Source organism: Hypomesus transpacificus, unplaced genomic scaffold (genome assembly GCF_021917145.1).
Source record: "Hypomesus transpacificus isolate Combined female unplaced genomic scaffold, fHypTra1 scaffold_431, whole genome shotgun sequence".
NCBI classification, from domain to species: domain Eukaryota; kingdom Metazoa; phylum Chordata; class Actinopteri; order Osmeriformes; family Osmeridae; genus Hypomesus; species Hypomesus transpacificus.
The window spans coordinates 33,784-55,976 of NW_025813948.1; the positions used below are offsets into that span (position 1 = coordinate 33,784).

A 22,193-nucleotide genomic window follows, 5' to 3' on the forward strand; every position below is an offset into this window, starting at 1 on the left:
CCATTTACACGAACCGCTTGTATGAACTCTCTTATGGGACGTAGTTTCTTGTTGTCAAAGAGAATGCGAGATATGTAAACGCAACAGGCAAGCTGCATTTCACTGGATACAGACTGCCGACTGTACCCTAACTGACTATTCCTTAAATAATTACTCTACCAGAGAACTATAGTCACAACTGGGTGGAACTTTGCGGCTGTTGGTTGCCTGGTAGCCCGTATTCTTACCAGTCTGTGTGCATCAGACTCAGGCTCGCGTTGCTACTCACTAGCTGGGCTCAAGCAGCGCGTGCACTGCTACAACTCCTTGTTTTTATGCTGGCCGTGACAGTCTCTGTTCTGCTCCTGCGGTCGAAAGAGATAACCGACAACATCGAGAACCATGTATTTTTTCTCTATTCGTATGAGACTGGTCGTGAATGTGAAGCAGAACTGAAATATTTCTTTCACCTCATCGAAACTAACGACTCTGTAATCGTGTAACCCATTGACAGAGTGGAACAGCACACCAACGAGAGATGTGAAGAAGTCTCGGGTTATAGCTGGATGTCTCCAGAACAAGCTTTTCGTTGGACTATAACTGCACGAGGAGGCTCCTGACTGCTTTGGAATAACGGAACCAACGGATGTCCACGACTCGTTAAAAACGTGGAAACACATTTTAGACGTTCTGTCCTCATTACTCAAGGCTACGGAAAGATCTCTTTGTCACCCCACGCGAAACAGTGGATCAATTAAAAGGTAAAAGCGCGCTTAGATAGTTGAGCATTTAGGCGACACTAATTATCTCTCCGTTATCCTTTATTGCCGTTGAAATGGTTAACATGATCGGAATTCTAGTTTGCTGTTCTTCCATATTCATCTAAGAAGGGAGTTAGCCCATGGACACCCGCTTCCTTTGTTAACTTAAATATACGTTCTGTGATGGGTATATCTCCTGGAAACAGTCGCCTACATTTAAACTTCCCATCTATTAGGCGAGGCTTCATAGTGGTGTGTTTATGTGAACTCTGCGATTTAAAAACTCGGTCTGCAAATTTGATTAATTGGCTTCCTCGTCATTTTGCCTATATAGTCTCTGCGTGAGTTTTTAATACTAAACCCATGTTGACAATGGACTTGAAATTACTTCTATATCACGTTGTCAATAAAACAACCTTTCAGAAACGGGGGGCTTTCAGCTTATCAGTTTGGCCCAAACTCTGTCTCGTTTCACCGTCCGATGGCTCTTCTGCCAGGCTACACCTGACTCCGCTACACTTCGAGGCTCGATGTAACAGCCGGTCACTGCGCTACTGTTATGCTGCCTGCCAGAATTAAAGGCCGTCTGGTAAATCATTTACAGTCTGTCTGAAGGTTCACCAAACATCATTAACGCCCCCCCCCCCCCCTCTATCTTTGTTTAGGGGTCACTACTACATTCAGACTGCTAGTTTTGACATCTCTCCACTAGCTGCTGTAATGGATTGACAGTAGGAGGGTAAGAGGCGTGTGCATCAGAACACAGGTAGTTGAGGACTCGGCTTAGTGAATTATAGTAATTGAATGCTTAAGAAACCCACCTAAACAAATGCATCTTGTTTCGTCTGTGGACCATTTAGCCCCTGTCTACCCTTTCTCCCCCATTCCTGTCTCTCTCTCCATATCTCTGTCCATTTCTCTCTCCCCACCCACCCCTTCCTCCACACATCCCTCCCTCCATCTCTTTATCCATCCGTGTGTGTGTGTGCGTTTGTGGAGAAACCTGGTTAAAAATTGCCGGTGGCTGTGAGCAGTGTGACATGTTCAGTAGGTGTGTGTGTGTTCGGTAGGTATGTGTGTGTGTTCAGTAGGTGTGTGTGTGTGTTTGGTAGGTCTGTCTGTGTGTGTGTGTGTGTGTGTTCAGTAGGTGTGTGTGTTCGGTAGGTCTGTGTGCGTGTGTGTGTGTTCAGTAGGTGTGTGTGTTCGGTAGGTCTGTGTGTGTGTGTGTGTTCAGTGGGTGTGTGTGTTCGGTAGGTCTGTGTGTGTGTGTGTTCAGGAGTTGTCTGTGTGTGTGTGTGTGTGTTCAGTAGGTGTGTGTGTGTTCAGTAGGTAGTCTGGCAGCAGCAGCAGAGCCGGGGCACCATCAATCAGCTCTGAGGTGTGGGCCCTGTCTTGCCAAGGCCACCGGCTGAATGATCACCTGATTTGCTGTACATCACTCTCCACAAGAGATCTATTCTGTGTGTTTGGACAGAAAGAGAGGGGGGACGAGGGGAGAGACATCGAGAGAGAGAGAGGGGTGAGAGAGAGAAGTTTGCTGTGTCTTCAAAGATGTCATTTTTTTTTATGTGTATGTGGCATGATCTGAATATCCCTGAGATTCTTTGGTCTTTGGAGATTTAACTGAAAGAGAATGGATGGATCTGTGTCTGTGTGTGTGTGTGTTTGTGTGTGTGAGAGAGAGAGAGAATCATCAGTTAGACCTACAGTCGTCTGGCAACCTCATTAATCTGTCCGGGTGCTCTGGCTGGGAAGAAATAGCCTAGGTCTGGGACATCTCGGAGACAAAAAATCAACACTCAACCAACACCTGGTGCCCAGGCTTGTGTTTAATACAGCAACACAAAGCACAGCAGGGGGGATTTACATTTGGTTTGGTTATTATCTAGAGCATGTTTTGAAGAAGGTGATTTTGTTTAGAGAGTAATCAGGGGAAAAGACTGATGAGAAGCCTGTACAGACACTAGGCCAACCACCCTGGATTGCTGGATCCATAGACCTTACTAAAGCAAGGATGGGGGGGTAAGTGGTTTGATGGAAGCTAAAAGAAGTCTCAGCTGATGAGATGATAGGATAATGATCGGAAGGTACTCGTGTGGAGAGACTGATGAAAAGAGCTTTCTGCCAATCGGACTGATTTGTCTTTGCGTTAAGACCTCTCGCAATTGTAATGCTGCATCAGAAAATGTATGGATGAAAGGTATTGTATTTCTGGGATACTAAATAGCGATCTTGATGGCAATGCAAGCTACAGTTTTCTGCCTAACTGTCCATGAAGGGTGGACGGAAAACACACAGCTTTTAAAAACATATAGTTTGAAAGATAAAAGTTTTTACCGTTTCAAACGTATTGTTGTTAGCTAGCCAGCTAGCTTGGTGTGCCCAAATAAAAACAAGGGGTAAGTTTGCATCCCGTACACAACCACTCGGATCAACATTCCAGAATTTTCTTGACTTTTTCTAGATTTGTGTGTTTGGTTACCCAGTATTGACATTTAGCTTGCCACATCAAGCTATTTTGATCCTTTTTCTGTAAAATTGCTAAACTACTGAACTGACCGGATACGCTGAAATGCCTTCTGAATATACAGAACTGACTTCCGAACATTTCACATATGTGGATGTGAGTTTTCAGTAGTATGAATGTGTGAATGTTTCATATGTGAATGTGCATGTGTTTCATATGTGTTTGTGTAAGGACCGTCTGAATTATTTCCTAAGCGGCCCCTCATAGCAACCCCGGAGCACCGGGAAAATGTTTTGGACCGACCGACCTTCACAGCGGCTATAGAGCTGCTTGTCGCAACAAAAAATGGTGTGCAATGTGTTAGTAAGCTAAGGGTTGGGGCCCTTACTACAGAACAAACTGTATGAATGTTCTCACACGCATCTTCCATGCATATACGAACACACAAACATTGACAAAGACACTTTCGCACGCCAACACTGTCATCTACATAATTTAGTGAGTTAGTTTCTGTGAGGATGTTTGAAAGTGCTCCTCTGAGAGCCATCAAACCCAGCCAGACTCTGTCACCAAGTCTGTTTATTAATGTGTCTGGAACATTCCCATCATCACCAGTAATATAATGTAACTGTTTGCTTTCAACCGTAGAGAAAGTCAGGGGAATAGTGTTTATTTTTTATAAAGCTTCGCCATTTTGGTTCTAGATAGCATCCTTTAGCAGTACTTGCCAGTAGTCTGCCTCTCATTAGCAAACCTGCCCCCTCCTCCTCTCACATCCACCCCTTGCCCCACCTGGCTCCACTCTTCATGTTAGCCTGTGAGTGGATCACAGACGGAAATAAAGCTTGAAACAGGAAGACGGAAGAAATAATATTCACTGTGTGTGTGTGTGTGTGTGTGTGTATGTTAGGTCAAGGTGAAGTCAAGTCCAGAAAGAGCTCTCACCGCCTGTAATCAGACACAGGCTGTCTCTCTGCTTCTGTCTCTGTAGATCTCCCTGGAGGAGAGAAACTCACTGGCCGCTGCTAGAACATATCCAGCCTCCGCCTTCTCTGTCTCATGCACTTTCTACCTTTATGTTTAGCATACTTCATATGAATGTCTGACAGAAGTGACTGCAGGGTTTTTGGCTGTCGTGGATGTCGATGGCGGATGTGTGAACGTGATTGGCTATTTGGGATGCCGGGGATCTTGTGATTGGCTGGAGAAGAGAAGAGGAATCTCCCTTGCAGGACCAATCAATAACCCCCCGATGTCACCAGCCTCATTATGTAATGGGCAGACAGTCAATGCTATTGATCACAGCTGCCAACTTGGGCCTCAGCCGTGAATTGATTAACTCATGGATGAAGCTGGACATGTCAAGTGTGTTTCCGTGTGTGCGTTGGCATCATTGTTTGTGTGTGAGAACGTGTAGGCTCAAGTGTCTGTGTTTGTACAGTTGTCAATCAGCCTGTCTGGTTTTTTCAGAATGTAAAGCAGCAAGAATCCAATTTAACACGGTCGGGATAGTGAGGAACATGCTCATGCGACCCCATGGAAGCGTTTAAACAGCCAATTCTGATTCCATCTCTCCAGCCATAATGGAAAATAGCTTTTCTTTTCTTCTCCCTCCCCCTAATACTAACTTGTTTCTCAGGGTCTCGAGCGAGTAATTGAAAACATATTTTCACTTTCATATTAGTATTTGTTGTTTTTTAGGGGAGGTGATTATAGAGTGCTGTATTATCCTCCATTCAAGTTGTGGTGTTAACCCTGTTACCTCCTCCTCCTCTAACCCTAACCCTGTTACCTCCTCCTCCTCTAACCCTAACCCTGTTACCTCCTCCTCCTCTAACCCTAACCCTGTTACCTCCTCCCTCTTTGTGGATCCAATCCACTTGTTCCTCACCGAGCTAAATCTGAAAACAGAAAAAGGATGAAAGAGAGAAGGGGAACCTCGCCACTGATGTTTTAGGACTCCTGCTCTTTTGGTGTGAAGACAAGTGTCCTCCCAGGCCTGTTTATGGTTAGAGCAGAAACACGCATGTGGTCAGCCTGATGGAATATTCCAGCTGTGACATCCTCTTCACTTAACTCTTGACTATAACCCTTAACCCACTCTAACCCGAACCCACTTTAACCCAAACCCACTCCAACCCTAACCCTTAACCCACTATAACCCAAACCTTGCCACGGTCTCCGACAGAGACGCCTGTTTGCCAGCTGTCCCAGGCCCCCCAGGCCCCCAGCCTCCACGCCCTCCAGGCCCCCCCAGGCCCCCCCAGCCCCCAGGCCCCCAGCCTCCAGGCCCCCAGCCTCCAGGCCCCCAGCCTCCAGGCCCCCCCAGGCCCCCCCAGGCCCTCCAGGCCCCCCCAGCCCCCAGGCCCCCAGCCTCCAGGCCCCCAGCCTCCAGGCCCTCCAGGCCCCCCCAGCCCCCAGGCCCCCAGCCTCCAGGCCCCCCCAGCCTCCAGGCCCCCCCAGGCCCTCCAGGCCCCCCCAGCCTCCAGGCCCCCCAGGCCCCCCCAGGCCCTCCAGGCCCCCCCAGCCCCCAGCCTCCAGGCCCCCCAGCCCCCAGGCCCCCCCAGCCTCCAGGCCCCCCAGGCCCCCCCAGCCCCCAGGCCCCCCCAGGCCCTCCAGGCCCCCCCAGGCCCTCCTGGCCCCCCCAGGCCCTCCAGGCCCCCCCAGGCCCTCCTGGCCCCCCCAGCCCCCAGCCTCCAGGCCCCCCAGGCCCCCCAGGCCGCGCTGACCCCCTGATGCTTCCTCCCCGGTAGGACCAGTGCCCTGTTGTGTGTCAACACACACGTGTGTGTGTGTGTGTGTGTGTGTGTGGGGGTGTTAGACATCAGGCCTTAGTCTGTCTCCATCTCCATTCCACAGGAAATGCCTTCAGAGTCATTCCATCAAAATCCAATCAGGGTGGATCACCCTTTCCATGAAATACTAGTCATTTCCTGTGTTTGGTGGGCATGACCCTGATGTAAACAGATTTTCCTGGGAAGAGAATCTCCACCCAGTTTACAGCTCACTGAGAAAGAGGACAGGATCAAACCATGAAATCATGTATCGGAGTAATTGAAAAAATTTTTTTTTTTCATTTTGCCTGGGGGAAAAAATTTAAATGGCTTTTTCTTAGCTATCATTTGTCATTTATACACGAATCTGTTATGGTCCCTGCAGTGCACCCATATCAAAATAGGAGGACACAGAGAGGGGATTTATCGAGTGAAATCATTGGGGTAGAATCCAATACCACCCTGTCTTATTGAACAATGTTGTGCATGAGCAGCAAAGCAACTAAAAAGGGGAAAAACATGGTGAAATATTAGACTTTTTTCCACCTGAGGTTTTTGCATGTTCAGCTTGACATTTCAGAGCAGATCTCTTGCAGGACTGGACTGCAGCAACGACGCCTTCCTTGTTTGAGTAGTCAACGCAAAGTCTGCTCCTTGTAACCTCGTAACGGTAAACGATCAGAATGGTAGAGTCATTATCGAGACAAGCACACTGTTTGCCCCACAGAACGATGCTTTTTCACCTCGTAAATATCCTTGTAGCTAATACCGTAAATCTGTAGTCACTTAACCAAGTAAGCAGAACACCCTAACTACTCTTCATTAAACTGATCAATTTCGTTGGCTGACAGATCTGTCCTACTGTGTGTGTATAGAGGTGTGTGTGTGTGTGTATATAGAGGTTTTGTGTGTGTGTGTGTGTGTGTGGATGTTTCGGCCAGTGACTGAAGACGGTATCCTGTGGAGATGATGTTGAAGCTTTTAAACGTACACATTAGTTTTTGCTCTGTCTGTGATTAATAATGCTCTAAACATTTCATCGTTTGCCACAGTAGGCATTATTGATGAATAGTACGGTCTTCATCTTGCACTGTAGGTCCTCTCAACCCCAGTCCATCACTGGGACTCCCTTGGCTTAGCATGATCTTCAAATAGAATATTAGATTCTTGATGCTTTGGTAAGCAGAACTCTCCAAAACGGATTGAACGAAAATGATTTCTTCTTTTACATTTAGATATGATCCAACATGTCCTCCATTGGATAAGAGCAATGTTGACCTGTGCTTCAATACACCATCATATGGTCCCATGTTGGTATCTCTGCTCTCTCACAGACTGTTTCAGACGCGTTTATATATTTTTATTTCTGCATGTGGTGCACCACACACATTGGTCTAAATGAAAAGACTGCAGTGGAATTGCCAAATTTAAAGGATTTCTCTCTTCGTCTTTCTCTTGCTGTCTAACATGTCCAAGCACATTGACTGTGCGCGTTGTGTCTGTGTGCGCGCGCTCGCGTGAGCATCGAACAACAAACCTTTTAAAGAAGCATAAGCTTGTTGTTGAGTGAGAAAATACCTTGTGACAGGAAGAGAGCGTGTGACAGGAACACGTCGTGACAGGAAGTGAGGTCACACACTCACTCTTAATTATCTGGCTGCTGACCCCGTCAGAAACCAAACTCTTCTGAGGGGAAGTGCATGGCGATTGTGACACACAAGTCGTCATTCATTCATTTAGCAGATGGTTTATCCAAAGCACGGGGAGGAGAATTGAACCTGTATCTGCAGTCAAATGCTCTAACCACTGAGCTATACCCTCCCCTTTGTCTGAATGTTTTTAGGTGGTATGCAGATCATGATACATTCAGTTGCACCACAACAGTTCAATGTAATGCCCTAGAAAGGCCTGGCTGAACAGCGCTTTGCTGAGTAATGATGCAAATGCTAAAAAAAATTATGTTTTTGCCAAGCTGAATCAAGTCTGTCTCCGATCAGTGTCACCTGTGGTTTACATGATGGGAGACCTGCAGATTCCTGCTCCCTGTCTCCATTCTAAATGGCAGTGTTCCAGTTTCCTGTCCCCTCCCTTGCGGAATGTAAAACAGAAAAGCGTGACGCGAGGGAGGACCGCCCAGGCTCTCGTTATTAACGACACCACGCAGCCCCGAGTGAGCGGGTGCAGCAAGAAATGAAAAATGATAGTCAAAACAACCAGACCAGAAAAGCTTGTCTGCCAAAGCCAGTTAATATCAGCCTGTCGGTCCCCACGCCGTCTAGAGAGGGGCCCGTGGTGGTGGCTGTGGGGTTCTGTTCGAACAGACGGGCTGAAAGGAAATGTGTCCAGCACACAGGCCCTGGCCAGATCTGCAGGTCCTCTCTCATTAGAGGGAAGTGCCCCGGCTATTTCACCAAAGCAACACATTTGCTCCCTTTGATGGGAGGGTGGGTGTGCCTGTGATTAAGATGGATGAGTCATTACTGTAATTCAGTGAACCGGGTTTACGCATGTGTGTGCAAAACAGGCACATGCGCTTGGCACCAACTCACACATTTACAGACACACACAGCCTATATATAACCTGCTTTTAATAAGCTGGACCTCACAGTTTGACAGACCCCCTGTGTTTTCTCAAAGTTCTCATATTTGTCTCATTTATATGTGCCCACCCTCCTGCACCCCCTCCCCACCCTCCTCCACCCCCTCCCCACCCTCCCCACCCTCCTCCACCCCCTCCTCCACCCTCCCCCTCCCCACCCTCCTCCCCACCCTCCTCCACCCCCTCCCCACCCTCCTCCACCCCCTCCCCACCCTCCTCTACCCCCTCCCCACCCTCATCATTTTCCTACCCCCGTCACGGGGCCTGTCCCTGGCATGGTGACCCTGTACAGATGACAGGGCTCTGGTACAAATCTTCCTGTGTGCGATCAGTTTAATCCGGCTGCTACTGCTGTGTGTGTGTGTCCATGTGTGTGTGTGTGTCTTCACACCTTGGTCTAATGCTGTGATAATTAAGCAGAAGAAACGACAATTAGCTTTCCACTCAGGGACTAAGCAGGTGGGTGTCCTCCCCTACAGAGACGTCCGCTATCAGTCTGTTAACCGCTGTTCACCATGGGGACACCACCTGCACGAGCAAGATCAATCTGTCATTACCAAACTCCATCATAACCTCATCATGATGATGCGCTGACACTGAGCATTATCCTCTTTATGTGAAACAAGCAGAAGAACCTTGCTGGCGGTTATTTATTTGATGTGCAAAATCTAGATGTGGATGTGGAGCTTTCAAGCAGAGGGTCATGTGCATATAAACCACCTGGTCGTTATTCTAACAAATGTCACAGCACAGATAAGAGATAATTCGGTAAAAACTCTTGTCTATCCCAAATCATACATTAAACAAGTCCTTGTCTCGTCAAACGTGTGTGTGTGAGAGAGAGTTTGCATGTGTGATAAACCAGGAAGCATGTGAGCTGAACCAGAGTAGAAAGGAGGAAACAGGTCCCAAGTCTAAACATCCCTAACCAGTTCCTGTTCTGTTTTCACTCAGAATCACATGTTGTAGTTAGACCTATTACACCTGCCACTGTAACTACCTCCAGGAGTTGGGTGAAGGTGGGACTCCAGCATACACTATCATAGAGTATCCATCTAGGATGTTTTTGATAGTCTTATCGCAGGTGAGATACTGTGCTTACAAGACGAGGCATCTCTAGACTCTATGCTAACGAGAGCGCGATAGTGTGTCCCTATGTGCTGTTGATGTTGTCAGTTGGCAAGTCATTTCTGTTTTTCTGTCAGCAAGGATGTGCATCTGTTTCTGGAACGTGGTCATCCTTTACCCGACCTCAAACTCCGCTGAGCCTTTCATCCAGCTGGTGGATGGAGAAATCTCTCTCCCTCCCTCTCTTCCCTTCCTCACCCTCCCTCTCTTCTCTCCCTTCCTCTCTTCTTCTGCCTCCCCCCATCTTCCTCTCCTCACTCCTGCTCACTAAAGCTTCTTGACAGCCAACTCTTGTTACAGTAGATTGGGTGCCTATCAGAGAAGATGAAAATCCCTCCTGGTTTATGAGCGTGAAAGTTATTAGAAGCCTTGTGGTAGCTTTTCAGAGGCTGTGGAGTCGATCTTGTATCGTTTTAAATGATTAACACAGGAGGTATTAAACGGCTTTGGGCCGTTAGTCGCAGGTTTCATTAGTGAGGAATGCTATACAAGCCTGGGAAGGTGATGCCCTGCAGGGTTATGGAGGAATCTGAACCCAAAAGGGAGAGAAGAGCCTACCAAAAGACTTGTGCTAACAAGATGGACGCCTGCACTTTTTTTGGCTGGATGACAGCTCATTACATTTTTCATAGCTCTAAGGGCGTCTTGTTGAAAACATTATTTTAACTAAGAAACATATTTATACAACATCGCCTTTTCTGTTTCTATCAGTCTGTCCGATGACTTATACAAATCAACACAGAGGATTATTTAGTCGTATTTGTTAGTAACATTAACATTTAATTGTGACAGAGGGAACTCTTAAACACTGCCTCAACTGAGAGAGAAATAATTTTCCTGATCTCGGTTGAATTACAAACATTTCCAATAAACCTCAATCCTCACAGTGGCATGTTTTCAAATCGCCCCTGGGATTAAGCTGTGTCGGATGACACACTGGCAAATTTGCGCGACGCTGGAGTTAATATCATGAGTTGCGTTATCTGTCGTCGCAACTGAACACAAAGCACAGGACCTATGCTGCTAAATGCATAAATGTACCCGGGAATAACAGCACAGCTGATTGAGTTACGGAGGCGTTCTGTGAGTAAAGGTAATGATTAAGCCTGATGACTCAGTACAGTGTTCTGTGGAGGCTGTGGTACGCTAGGCAGTGCAGTGAGCTGGTTCCTCCCTCTCTCCCTCAAACGAGGGATGGGAGAGAGAGAGAGGAGGAGACCGCATGGAGGGATGGGGAAGGAAAACGGGTGCCATTCGGAAAGAGAGGAGCGAGGCTGAGCAGGAGAGAGAGGTGTGGGAAAAGAGCCTCTGGGAATTGTGAGGCTGGCAGAGACTTCCAGGGTCACGGTCGTTGTGGCCATATGTCTCTCACCTCCAGCTTAGTGTGACGGGGGGAGGAGTGTGATGGAGATGTGAGGGTGAAGGTGGAGAGAGAGAGATAGAGATACAGAGAGGGAGAGGGGAGAGGGGGAGGGATTCAGAGAGAGTTGACTGGTCAAATCTTCCTCTGTTTCGGCATGTTCTCGAGCCCTGACCGTGCAGAGCGGTCATGCACGTGTTCCACGTGTTACAGCCAGAAACTTCATTATCTCACCCAGTTCATTATCCTTTACCCCAAAGTGCATCAAGGAATCACGTCAAATTGCTTAATTCAACCAAAGGTATTTTTGCATGCAGTAATGTAGACCTTGGCTACCACAAGACAGTTACACAAAGCACAGAGCCTGGTTTTTGTAACGGTGCTATCGTGACCAGAGCCCAATGGGCCAGTGTGACCGGCGTGATGGAGGAAGGTACAGCAGGACGCTGTAGCCTGGAACTCCAGTCAAAATACTCCTTCTCTTCCTCTATTCCTCTTTCTCTTCCTCTATTCCTCTCTCTCTCTGTCCTCCTCTCTCTCTCTCTCTCTCTCTCTCTCTCTCTCTCTCTCTCTCTCTCTTTCTCTCTTCCTCTATTCCTCTCTCTCTGCCCTCCTCTTTCTGTCGTTCTCTCTTCCTCTATTCCTCCGTCTTCCTCTCTGACCCCCTCTCTCTCTCTTCCTATTCAATTTATTGTTTCTTTATTGACACAAGAACATTCTTTCAATTACCAAAGTATTAAATCCATATAAATTAAACCATAAAGATGTCTCTCTCTCTCCCTCTCTCCCTCCCCATCTCTGTCCATGTCTGACTGAAGTCTACTGTGGTTTGTCAGTGCCATGTCTGGGAATTCCAGCATGCCTTTCTCACAGCTCAACCCCTCCAAGAATGAAAAACACTATCTTGTCTTTTGTTTTGCCATGCATATTTCAAAGCACAGCGACAACACTATGTCCTTGAGTGTGTGAAAGAACTGTGTGTGTGTGTTGGAGCGTGTGCATGTCGGGTCTTTGTACCTGTGGAAAATGTTTGTGTGCCGTCACTTGCCTCACAACCAAAGTTGTGTGTGTGTGTGTCATCCTTGCAGGTGTGTGTGACTCCGGGTGCCGTGGAACGGAGAGAGGAAGAGGAGGAACACTCCACAGAACATGAGGAAGAGCAGGAGTGTGCTGACTGTGTCAAACGATGTAAGTACCTGAGACAGGCCAGACAGGTACCTGAGACAGGCCAGACAGCACCTGAGACAGGCCAGACAGCACCTGAGACAGGTAGCTGAGACAGGCCAGACAGCACCTGAGACAGGCCAGACAGCACCTGAGACAGGTACCTGAGACAGGCCAGACAGCACCTGAGACCGGCCAGACAGCACCTGAGACAGGTACCTGAGACAGGCCAGACAGCACCTGAGACAGGTACCTGAGACAGGCCAGACAGTACCTGAGACAGGTACCTGAGACAGGCCAGACAGCACCTGAGACAGGTACCTGAGACAGGCCAGACAGCACCTGAGACAGGTACCTGAGACAGGCCAGACAGCACCTGAGACAGGTACCTGAGACGGGCCAGACAGCACCTGAGACAGGCCAGACAGCACCTGAGACAGGCCAGACAGCACCTGAGACAGGCCAGACAGTACCTGAGACAGGTACCTGAGACAGGCCAGACAGTACCTGAGACAGGCCAGACAGCACCTGAGACAGGTACCTGAGACAGGCCAGACAGCACCTGAGACAGGTACCTGAGACAGGCTAGACAGTACCTGAGACAGGCCAGACAGCACCTGAGACAGGCCAGACAGTACCTGAGACAGGTACCTGAGACAGGCCAGACAGCACCTGAGACAGGTAGCTGAGAGAGGCCAGACAGTACCTTCCAACCCCGCTGGAGAGAAAACGCAATGACTGTGCCACGGTGCGTACAAGGAGAAGTATCTCAGGAAGCTGGAGAGATGAGAGAGAGAGGGAGAGAGAGAGAGAATAAAGAAATATGTGGTTATTGATCGACAGATGAGGTTGAGGTGCAGATGCACTTCCTCCTACAATGTTGCACAGTAGCAAGCTTGTGATCAAGCCGTCCTCCCCTCCTCCCCCCCTCCCCTCCTCCCCTCCCCTCTCCCCCCCCTCCCCCCCTCCCCCCCTCTCCTCCCCTCCCCTCCTCTCCCTCCCCCCCTCCTCCTCCCTGTCAGTTCTCATCTCACACATCCTCAGGTACCTGTCCCGTCATGCATCCTGCATCTAGGAGACCTTGTGTCACAACCATTACTCCACACTTCCTGATAGCACTTTGCTATTACCAGATACGCTGCTCATGCCCAGTACCTCCGGCACCTTGGGAACGGTGTCTTTTTTCTGTTGTCGTTGTCACACACACGCACACACACACACACACTCTGTATCTCTCTTGATCTCTCTGTCTCACCTCACCTCTCTGTTTACCTCACTGTTTAACTCTCTCCATCTCTCTCTCTCACCTCACCTCTCTGTTTACCTCACTGTGTATGTCTCTCCATCTCTCTCTCTCATCTCACCTCACTGTTTACCTCACTGTGTATCTCTCTCCATCTCTCTCTCTCATCTCACCTCTCTGTTTACCTCACTGTGTAACTCTCTCCATCTCTCTCTCTCATCTCACCTCTCTGTTTACCTCACTGTGTAACTCTCTCACGCCATCGCCTGCTTTCTCCTGCTCGCCACCTGTCATTACCTCTGGATCTTTCTTCTCCTGGTACATTTTGTCTGAGAGGGGTAGCAATGTGCATTGTGTGGTTTTCTCAGCAGGTAGACAAAAGGAGGCCTGACCAGCAGAGCGTTGTGTTTGTTAGGAGGTGTGTGTGTGTGTGTGTGTATGTGTACAGTGTGAAACCAGAAGAGGGGGTCTGTCTGCTAGCTTGGGAGGCGTAATGAAATGTTGTAAGCTGGAGGTGGCCAACAGCAGACGCCAAGCGCCCTGATTCAATAAAGTCCCTGCTTTCAACCTGGCGCATGGATGACCCATTATGCATTCAGGTCACAGAAGCATGGCGCGTGTGTGTGCTGGTGTGTGTTTCTGCTCGACTCGTTACGGTGAGAAGGCTTCAGATTGCTCTGTGTCAGGTCGACCAATCATCTCAATCTAACCCCAGATGGAGGCGTGTCTTGGCACACTGGGCTGTCATCAGGACTCTAACAAGCTGCAGAGGTCCTCAGCAGGAGGGCAGATGGAAGTCTGTATCAAGGAAACACCTACTCTGTCTACAGGAACAGACAGCCAGTCTTTCTTTGAGCAGGTGGAACAGTCAGCCTGTCTTACCTTGAGCAGGTGGAACAGTCGGCCTGTCTTTCCTTGAGCAGGTGGAACAGTCGGCCTGTCTTTCTTTGAGCAGGTGGAACAGTCGGCCTGTCTTTCTTTGAGCAAGTGGAACAGTCGGCCTGTCTTTCCTTGAGCAGGTGGAACAGTCGGCCGTCTTTTAGACGCCGTCTGAGGCGGTTTGTGTTGGTCGAACACCCTGCGAAGCAGACACCCTACGAGGCAGACACCAAAACAGACGTGACGAACTGTCTTACTAGCTGGAGTACACTCGCCGAGGTGAGTCACCGACGAGTTTGACAACTCAGTTTGAGGACGTGTTTCCTGGTAGGAACAGCTGTTGGGGTTAGTAACTGTTTCTACAGCTAGAAGACTTGGTAGCCCTCCTCTTCCCACCCCCCCCCTCCCCTGCCTCCTTTCTCTCTTCTCCCTCCCCCCTCCTTTCTCCCTCCCCCCTCCCTTCTCCCCCTCCCCATGCTCCTCCCCTCCCCACGCTCCTTTACCCTGGCCACCCCTACCCTGGTCATCCCTACCCTGGCCACCCCTACCATGGCCACCCCTACCATGGCCACCCCTACCCTGGCCACCCCTACCCTGGCCACCCCTACCCTGGTCATCCCTACCCTGGCCACCCCTACCCTGGCCACCCCTACCTTGGCCACCCCTACCCTGGCCTCCCCTACCTTGGCCACCCCTACCCTGGCCTCCCCTACCCTGGCCACCCCTACCCTGGTCACCCCTACCCTGGCCTCCTCCTCCATCTCTTCAGTCTTCAGCGGAGAGACAAGCGCACGGTCAGGGGGTCGGATGCTGGTTGCCGTAGCAACCCCAATTCTTGGCTCAACCTCCCTCGGGTGACAGGGATTGGCTGTTTTCAGAGTATCTACAAAGACGTACACACACACACACACGCACACACACTCTCTCACTCTCTCACCCACACACACACACACACACACACACACACCCTTGTCAGGCAGAAGGGTGGTGGTTTGGTTGCTGTAGAGACAGCAGAGAAGTGTGTGTCAGTGTAGTAACATCCTCTCCCTCAGACTGTCTGCAGGCAGGCAGGCAGGCTGACAGGCAGACAGACAGACAGGCAGGCAGGCTGACAGGCAGGCAGGCTGACAGGCAGACAGGCAGGCGGGCAGGCAAGCGGGCAGGCGGGCAGGCAAGCAAATGAATCAGAAACGGAAGCCAAGGCAATCGAATAACAAAAGTTAAAAACCACAATTGAAGGCTGGCCTGAAGGTAATTTTCCTGTTCCTTTTACTGCGGCTATTTTCTCCCTGATTCACAGTTTAAATTGGTTACGTTCACCCTGATTCCCCTCGGGTTAGACAGGCAGAGATCTTAAAAGGTTCTGCTGAATGACGTCTGTGTCTCCCTGTTTGGGGCTGACCTGGCCTATAACCACGGGTGCTGATTGGAGTAGAAAGAATCTGCTCAACCAATGGGAGGGGACAGAATGAAAACAGCGTTCAGTGATCGTAGGGGTCAATGGAGACAGAGGCTGTATTGTACCGTATGATTGGTTAGGGGTCGGAGGTCGGTGGTAATGTGTTTCAAATGGCTGTACTTTGCTAATGGTTCTCTGTGTGAGTGAGCTGGCGCAGAGAACCCAGACAACCCTGTCTGTCTGCCTGTCTCTCTCTACCTGTCTGTCAGTCTGTCTGTCTCTCTACCTGTCTGTCTGTCTACTTGCCTGTCTATCTCTCTACCTGTCTGTCGGTCTACCCGCCTGTTTTACTGTCTGTTTCTCTATTTACCTGTCTATCTGCCTGCCTGTCTGCCTGTCTGTCTGTCTGTGTTTGTATGTGCGTCAGTCATTGAAAACTCAGTCCTAGATGGATGTGTATCGAGCTGTTCTCAGAGAGATGAAACAGCAGTGATAATCCCACCAAGCAGCTGTTGTTCTCACCACTCTGTATGTGGACGGTGGGAGGACCCACAATCCCCTTCACCAGGCCGTTGTAGGTTAACCCTAGCGTGGCTGCCTTAACCCTAGCGTGGCTGCCCTAACCCACTCACAATAGAAACCATGCAAATGTCCTTAGCTAGAAATTAATTATACATGCCAAACTGTTCTACTAAGTACACAGTGTGCACACATATGTGGGAGAAATAACAGCTGTGCTTTTCTTGTAAGTTACACATATTCATTGGCTCCCTCTGTGTTGAATCACCCTGCTCTAAAGCCCAGAGATGAGCTCCTGATTTCAATATGAATGTGTGTACGTGTGTGTGTGTGTTGGAGTCACGTGGGTGAAGTGTACGTACATATGTGTGGGCGTGGGTTTTGACCGTGTGTCTTTCTGCATGCACCTGTATGTCTTTCTGCATGCACCTGTGTGTCTTTCTGCATGCACCTGTGTGTCTTTCTGCATGCACCTGTGTGTTTTTCTGCATGCACCTGGCTCCAAGCCAGGAAGTAGAAAGCAAGTAAGTTTAACTGTCTTAAAAAAACTGCAATCAGTCTCTTTCAGTCTCACCCCCACACACTCCACCAACCACCCCCTACCCCATCCTCCACCCATCACCCCCTACCCCACCCCCCATCCTCCACCCATCACCCCCCACCCCACCCCCTCCACGGGCCAGACTGCCCCCAGTCAGACTAGGACAGGACAGCCTGGTCTTTATAGACAGGGCATCAGTGTGGGTTCTGCAGTGACCCGGGTCATATGCCTAATAGTCTCTTAAACAGACTCTCTATAACCTTACACTGAAGAGCTGATTCAGCTGAGGGCTTTAAAAGCAGGGGGTAGACCCTGGAGGGTCCTGAGATCTCATCATCTCCCTTCCCTGAGTGTGTGTGTGTGTGTGTGTGGTAATTGGTGAGACAGGTGCATGGGCAGAGCCTAGGGAGCAGGTGAGAGTGTGTGTGTGTGTGGGGGGGGGGTCAGAGAGACTAATGAGTGGGTTGCTGTGTGTTGGCAGTGTGTCAGTCTGCAATGTCACAGGGGTGAGGAGGAGGGGGGGAGGAGGAAGGACCGGGGCTGAGACGAGAGGAGAGTTGAGTGGAGGGGCATAAGAAATCACTGTATCACGAATCGTCTGTATCTATCACTGTATGTCTCTCTCTCTCTCTCTCTCTCTCTCTCTCTCTCTCTCTCTATCTCTGTGTATCTATCTCTGTCTCTCTCTGTATATATATCTCTCTCTCTCTGTCTGTATCTATCTATCACTGTATGTCTCTCTCTCTCTGTGTATCTATCTCTGTCTCTCTGTATATATCTCTCTCTCTTTCTGTGTATCTTTCTCTCTCTGTATCTAACTCTGTAGATCTCGCTCTCCCTCTCTCTCTCTCTCCCTCTCTCTCTCTCTCTTTGCTTGTGCCTCTGCTCAACCTCTTTTCTGTCCTTGAGCCTTTAGAGGATGTCTCCTACCTCTTCACGGTCACCTCCTCCCCTCCCTCTCACAGCTCTCCATCACTCCTCCTCTCCCTGGCACAGCGCTGTGGTGGTTTGCTTTGTGTCTCAACGATGATGGACGAGAAAAATAAAGACATTCAGTGTCAAAAGAAGTTCACGTTGTGTTCCTTCCACACAACACCTTAGAGAGAACTACTTCTCCCTCTACAGAACACCTTAGAGAGAACTACTTCTCCCTCTACAGAACACCTTAGAGAGAACTGCTTTTCTCTCTATAGAACACCTTGGAGAACTACTTCTCCCTCTACAGAACACCTTAGAGAGAACTACTTCTCCCTCTACAGAACACCTTAGAGAGAACTGCTTTTCTCTCTATAGAACACCTTGGAGAACTGCTTCTCTCTCTACAGAACACCTTGGAGAACTGCTTCTCTCTCTACAGAACACCTTGGAGAACTGCTTCTCTCTCTACAGAACACCTTGGAGAACTGCTTCTCTCTCTATAGAACACCTTGGAGAACTGCTTCTCTCTCTACAGAACACCTTGGAGAACTGCTTCTCTCTCTACAGAACACCTTGGAGAACTGCTTCTCTCTCTACAGAACACCTTGGAGAACTGCTTCTCTCTCTACAGAACACCTTGGAGAACTGCTTCTCTCTCTACAGAACACCTTGGACAACTGCTTCTCCCTCTACAGAACACCTTGGAGAACTGCTTCTCTCTCTACAGAACACCGTCTGAACACTGCTTCTGGTTGAGAGCGAACCTTGGGCTCCGTCCGTGACGTGTGAAGAGAAGAGCCAAGCTCGTCTGCGACGCCCCACGTGTCTAAAGACGCCACCCAGTGAAGCGTAAACATGGTTATTTATGCCCAGCGATCACTCAAAACACTAGCAGCACACAGCCAGACAAGGCAGGAGGGGAAATTAGGCAGAAGGAGAGATGGCAGGGAGGGATAGAGACGTGACTGACGATTCAGCAGGAGGAGGGGAGGAGGGCCACGAGGGATTGGGATCCGTTTCCAACGGCCGGCCAGGGGAGGGGGGTGGGGGGGGCGGGGTAATGGAGGGAGCGAGGGGTGGGGGGTGGGGGGGGGGGGGGGGTAATGGAGGGAGCGAGGGGTGGGGGGTGGGGGGGGGGGGTAATGGAGGGAGCGAGGGGTGGGGAGCTAATAAAACTCCTCTGACAGCCAGATTCTTAACTGTGTTTACATGCCTCCCTTTTGAGAAGCCTTGTGAGTGCGTTTCCTTTAACACAACTTAGAATAATTACTTTAACCAACCTTGAAGACTCTAAACCTAGTCAATACAGAGTGAATAGAACAACCCTGTAACTGTGTGTGGGTGGGAGTACGCGTGTGTGTCTGTGTGTGTGTGTGGGTAGGTTGGTGTGGGTGGATGTGTGTGTGGTTTGAGCCACATATGCTGTGTGTCCTTATCAAACACTTAATCAAAGTCAGTTTTAGCTTTCTCAGCTGTTACGGACCGGTGGCGCCCCCTGGTGGACAGAGTTATGAGGCACCAGCTGGTCTGTAGGGAACCTAAATCAACAAATTCAAAATGCCTTCCTCACTCTCTCTCCTTATCCCCTCTCTCTTTCCTTTCCTCCTTTCCTCTCCTCCCTCCTCTCCTCCCTCCTCTCTCTTCTCTTCTCTCTTCCCTCTTCTCTCCTTCTTCCTCTCTCTTGTCTTCTCCTCTCTCCTCTCCTCCCTCCTCTCTCCTCTCCTCCCTCCTCTCTCTTCTCTCCTCTTCTCTCCTCCCTCCTCTCTCCTCTCCTCCCTCCTCTCTCTTCTCTTCTCTCCCTCTTCTCTCCTTCCTCCTCTCTCTCCTTCCTCCCTCCTCTCTCCTCTCCTCCCTCCTCTCTCTTCTCTTCTCTCCCTCTTCTCTCCTCCCTCCTCTCTCTTCTCTCCTCTTCTCTCCTCCCTTCTCTCTCTTCTCTTCTCTCCTCCCTCTTCTCTCCTTCCTCCTCTCTCTTCTCCTCTCTCTCTCCTCTCCTCCCTCCTCTCTCTTCTCTTCTCTCCCTCTTCTCTCCTTCCTCCTCTCTCTTCTCCTCTCTCTCCTCCCTCCTCTCTCCTCTCCTCCCTCCTCTCTCTTCTCTTCTCTCCCTCTTCTCTCCTTCCTCCTGTCTCTTCTCCTCTCTCTCCTCTCCTCCCTCCTCTCTCCTCTCCTCCCTCCTCTCTCTTCTCTTCTCTCCCTCTTCTCTCCTTCCTTCTGTCTCTTCTCCTCTCTCTCCTCTCCTCCCTCCTCTCTCCTCTCCTCCCTCCTCTCTCTTCTCTTCTCTCCTTCCTCCTCTCTCCTCTCCTCCCTCCTCTCTCTTCTCTTCTCTCCTTCCTCCTCTCTCCTCCCTCCTCTCTCCTCTCCTCCTTCCTCCCTCCTCTCCTCCCTCCAGGACAGTAAGGATCCTCTTGACTGTGGTCTGGGTGAGTTCTTCACCTCTCCCTCCTGCACGCTGGGCGTCGACCTTCGTCGGGGCCGCAGGCGTTTCTCCGGCAACCTGCAGCTTCCCCCGTTGTCGTGGCGACAGTCGGAGAGGTCGCGGACGCCTGACGACGACCTGATGACCCGCCCCACGACCCTGCCCTTCCTGGCTCCGCCCCGCATCGACATCACACCTTCAGACCCTGACGGGTGAGTGTGTGTGTGTGTGTGTGTGTGAGTCACACAGCGCGGGGGGCTCCAGACGCTCCACCCAGGGGAACTAATGTGACCTCTGACCTCCAGCTGCCCGGGTGACAGACTGGCTGTCATCCCCATCTCTTCACTCTCACAGCGTGTGTGTGTGTGCTTCCTATATCAGTGTGTGTGTGTGTGTGTGTGCTTCCTAGTATCAGTGTGTGTGTGTGTGTGTGCTTCCTAGTATCAGTGTGTGTTTGTGTGTGTGCTTCCTAGTATCAGTGTGTGTGTGTGTGTGTGCTTCCTAGTATCAGTGTGTGTGTGTGTGTGTGTGTGCTTCCTAGTATCAGTGTGTGTGTGTGTGTGCTTCCTAGTATCAGTGTGTGTGTGTGTGTGTGTGTGTGCTTCCTAGTATCAGTGTGTGTGTGTGTGTGTGTGCTTCCTAGTATCAGTGTGTGTGTGTGTGTGTGCTTCCTATATCAGTGTGTGTGTGTGTGTGTGCTTCCTAGTATCAGTGTGTGTGTGTGTGTGTGCTTCCTAGTATCAGTGTGTGTGTGTGTGTGTGCTTCCTAGTATCTGTGTGTATGTGTGTGTGTATGTGTGTGTGTGTGTGTGTGTGTGTGTCGATGCTTCCTCATGACCTCATCAGCACCTGGGGAATGTGTCTTTCTTCTCCTCTACTTTCCCTTTCCTCCTTTCCTCCATCCCTCCTTCTCTCCATCCCTCCTTTCCTCCATCCCTCCTTCTTCCACCTGGGGAATGTGTCTTTCTTCTCCTCTACTTTCCCTTTCCTCCTTTCTTCCATCCCTCCATTTCCTCTGAACACACCAGCCCCTAAGGGCCCACATGGTCCACCTGCCCGGCCCTGAATGAGGATCCTGCGGCGCTTCAGAGGAGGGTTGTGAAAGGGAAAGTCTGGCAACCTTCTATTCTTCCGCCCAAAGTGCCTGGGAAGTCAGACAGAGGAAACAATCCCCCCCTGTGTCCCTGGAGCCCTGGGGGTTGCCAGGTTGTCGAACTCTCTGGGTCGTTATCCCAGACTCCCCTCCCCACTCTCTTAATGGGTCAATGCTAACAATGCCTCGGGCTGATTTTTCATGTTGACTTTACTGCAGAGGCCTTTGTGGAGCCTTTCAGTACTTGATGTTAAAAAGGTACCTGACAGCAGTAGGGACTTGAAGTTGTGTCCTAGCAACGTGGCTCCACAAGGTCAAGTTTGTTATGCTTCACTATACTGAGGACATTTGGTCCCCACCATGGTAGTTAAACAAGACCACACACACACACACTCTCTTTCTGTCTGCAGACCGAACTGGAGCCAGCTGTCCACTGGTGTCAAATCCAGATAAGGATTTAGTTAACAAGCTAATCAGTGTGTGTGTGTGTGTGTGTGTGTGTGTGTGTGGAGGTATGGCTGTATGTGTGTGTGTGTGTGTGTGGAGGTATGGCTGTATGTGTGTGTGTGTGTGTGTGTGACAAACACACACACACACACACACAGTCCTGTGTTGAAGGGTACTGAGACTGCAGACTATCTCCTCTCTGTATGGTGTTGCATTTAGCTGTCATAGACTTTCCAGACATGATACATTGTCTAGTAAATCACCCTTAATGTGAATTGGGTTTGTCTGGTGAAATGTATCAATTAAACTCAATTATATTCAGTTGGTTTCATTAGTGCAAAACAACATTCAGCTCTCAACAGAGCTTTGAATTCAAGGTGTAGTACAGTAACCGATGCCTGCATTTCCATATTCCACCAGAAAGGGGCAGTTTGGGTTTGTTGCATTTTTCTTGCATTAGGATTCATTCGTCTCCACAACAAGGTCATGTTTAATTATATGTAAGTCCA

General features: G+C 49.7%; 1 protein-coding gene across 1 annotated transcript; it reads left to right on the forward strand.

Annotated features, from left to right (window-relative positions):
* Window positions 1–34: 34 nt before the first annotated feature.
* LOC124464976 (cAMP-specific 3',5'-cyclic phosphodiesterase 4B-like) lies at window positions 35–20,540 on the forward strand. The gene is made up of 3 exons (XM_047016923.1): window positions 35–740; window positions 12,157–12,256; window positions 20,118–20,540. Exons 2-3 carry the CDS (start codon window positions 12,218–12,220, stop codon window positions 20,358–20,360), a joined length of 282 nt encoding a protein of 93 aa, XP_046872879.1. The 5' UTR covers window positions 35–740; window positions 12,157–12,217; the 3' UTR covers window positions 20,361–20,540.
* The last annotated feature ends 1,653 nt before the right edge of the window (window positions 20,541–22,193 follow it).

What these genes read in the sequence shown, in the direction of transcription:
- LOC124464976 (XM_047016923.1), top strand. Translation starts at nt 12,218, where the DNA reads ATGAGGAAGAGCAGGAGTGTGCTGACTGTGTCAAACGAT. An exon ending in TGCTGACTGTGTCAAACGAT is followed by an intron (nt 12,257 to 20,117) that starts GTAAGTACCTGA and finishes TCCTCCCTCCAG; the next exon opens with GACAGTAAGGATCCTCTTGA.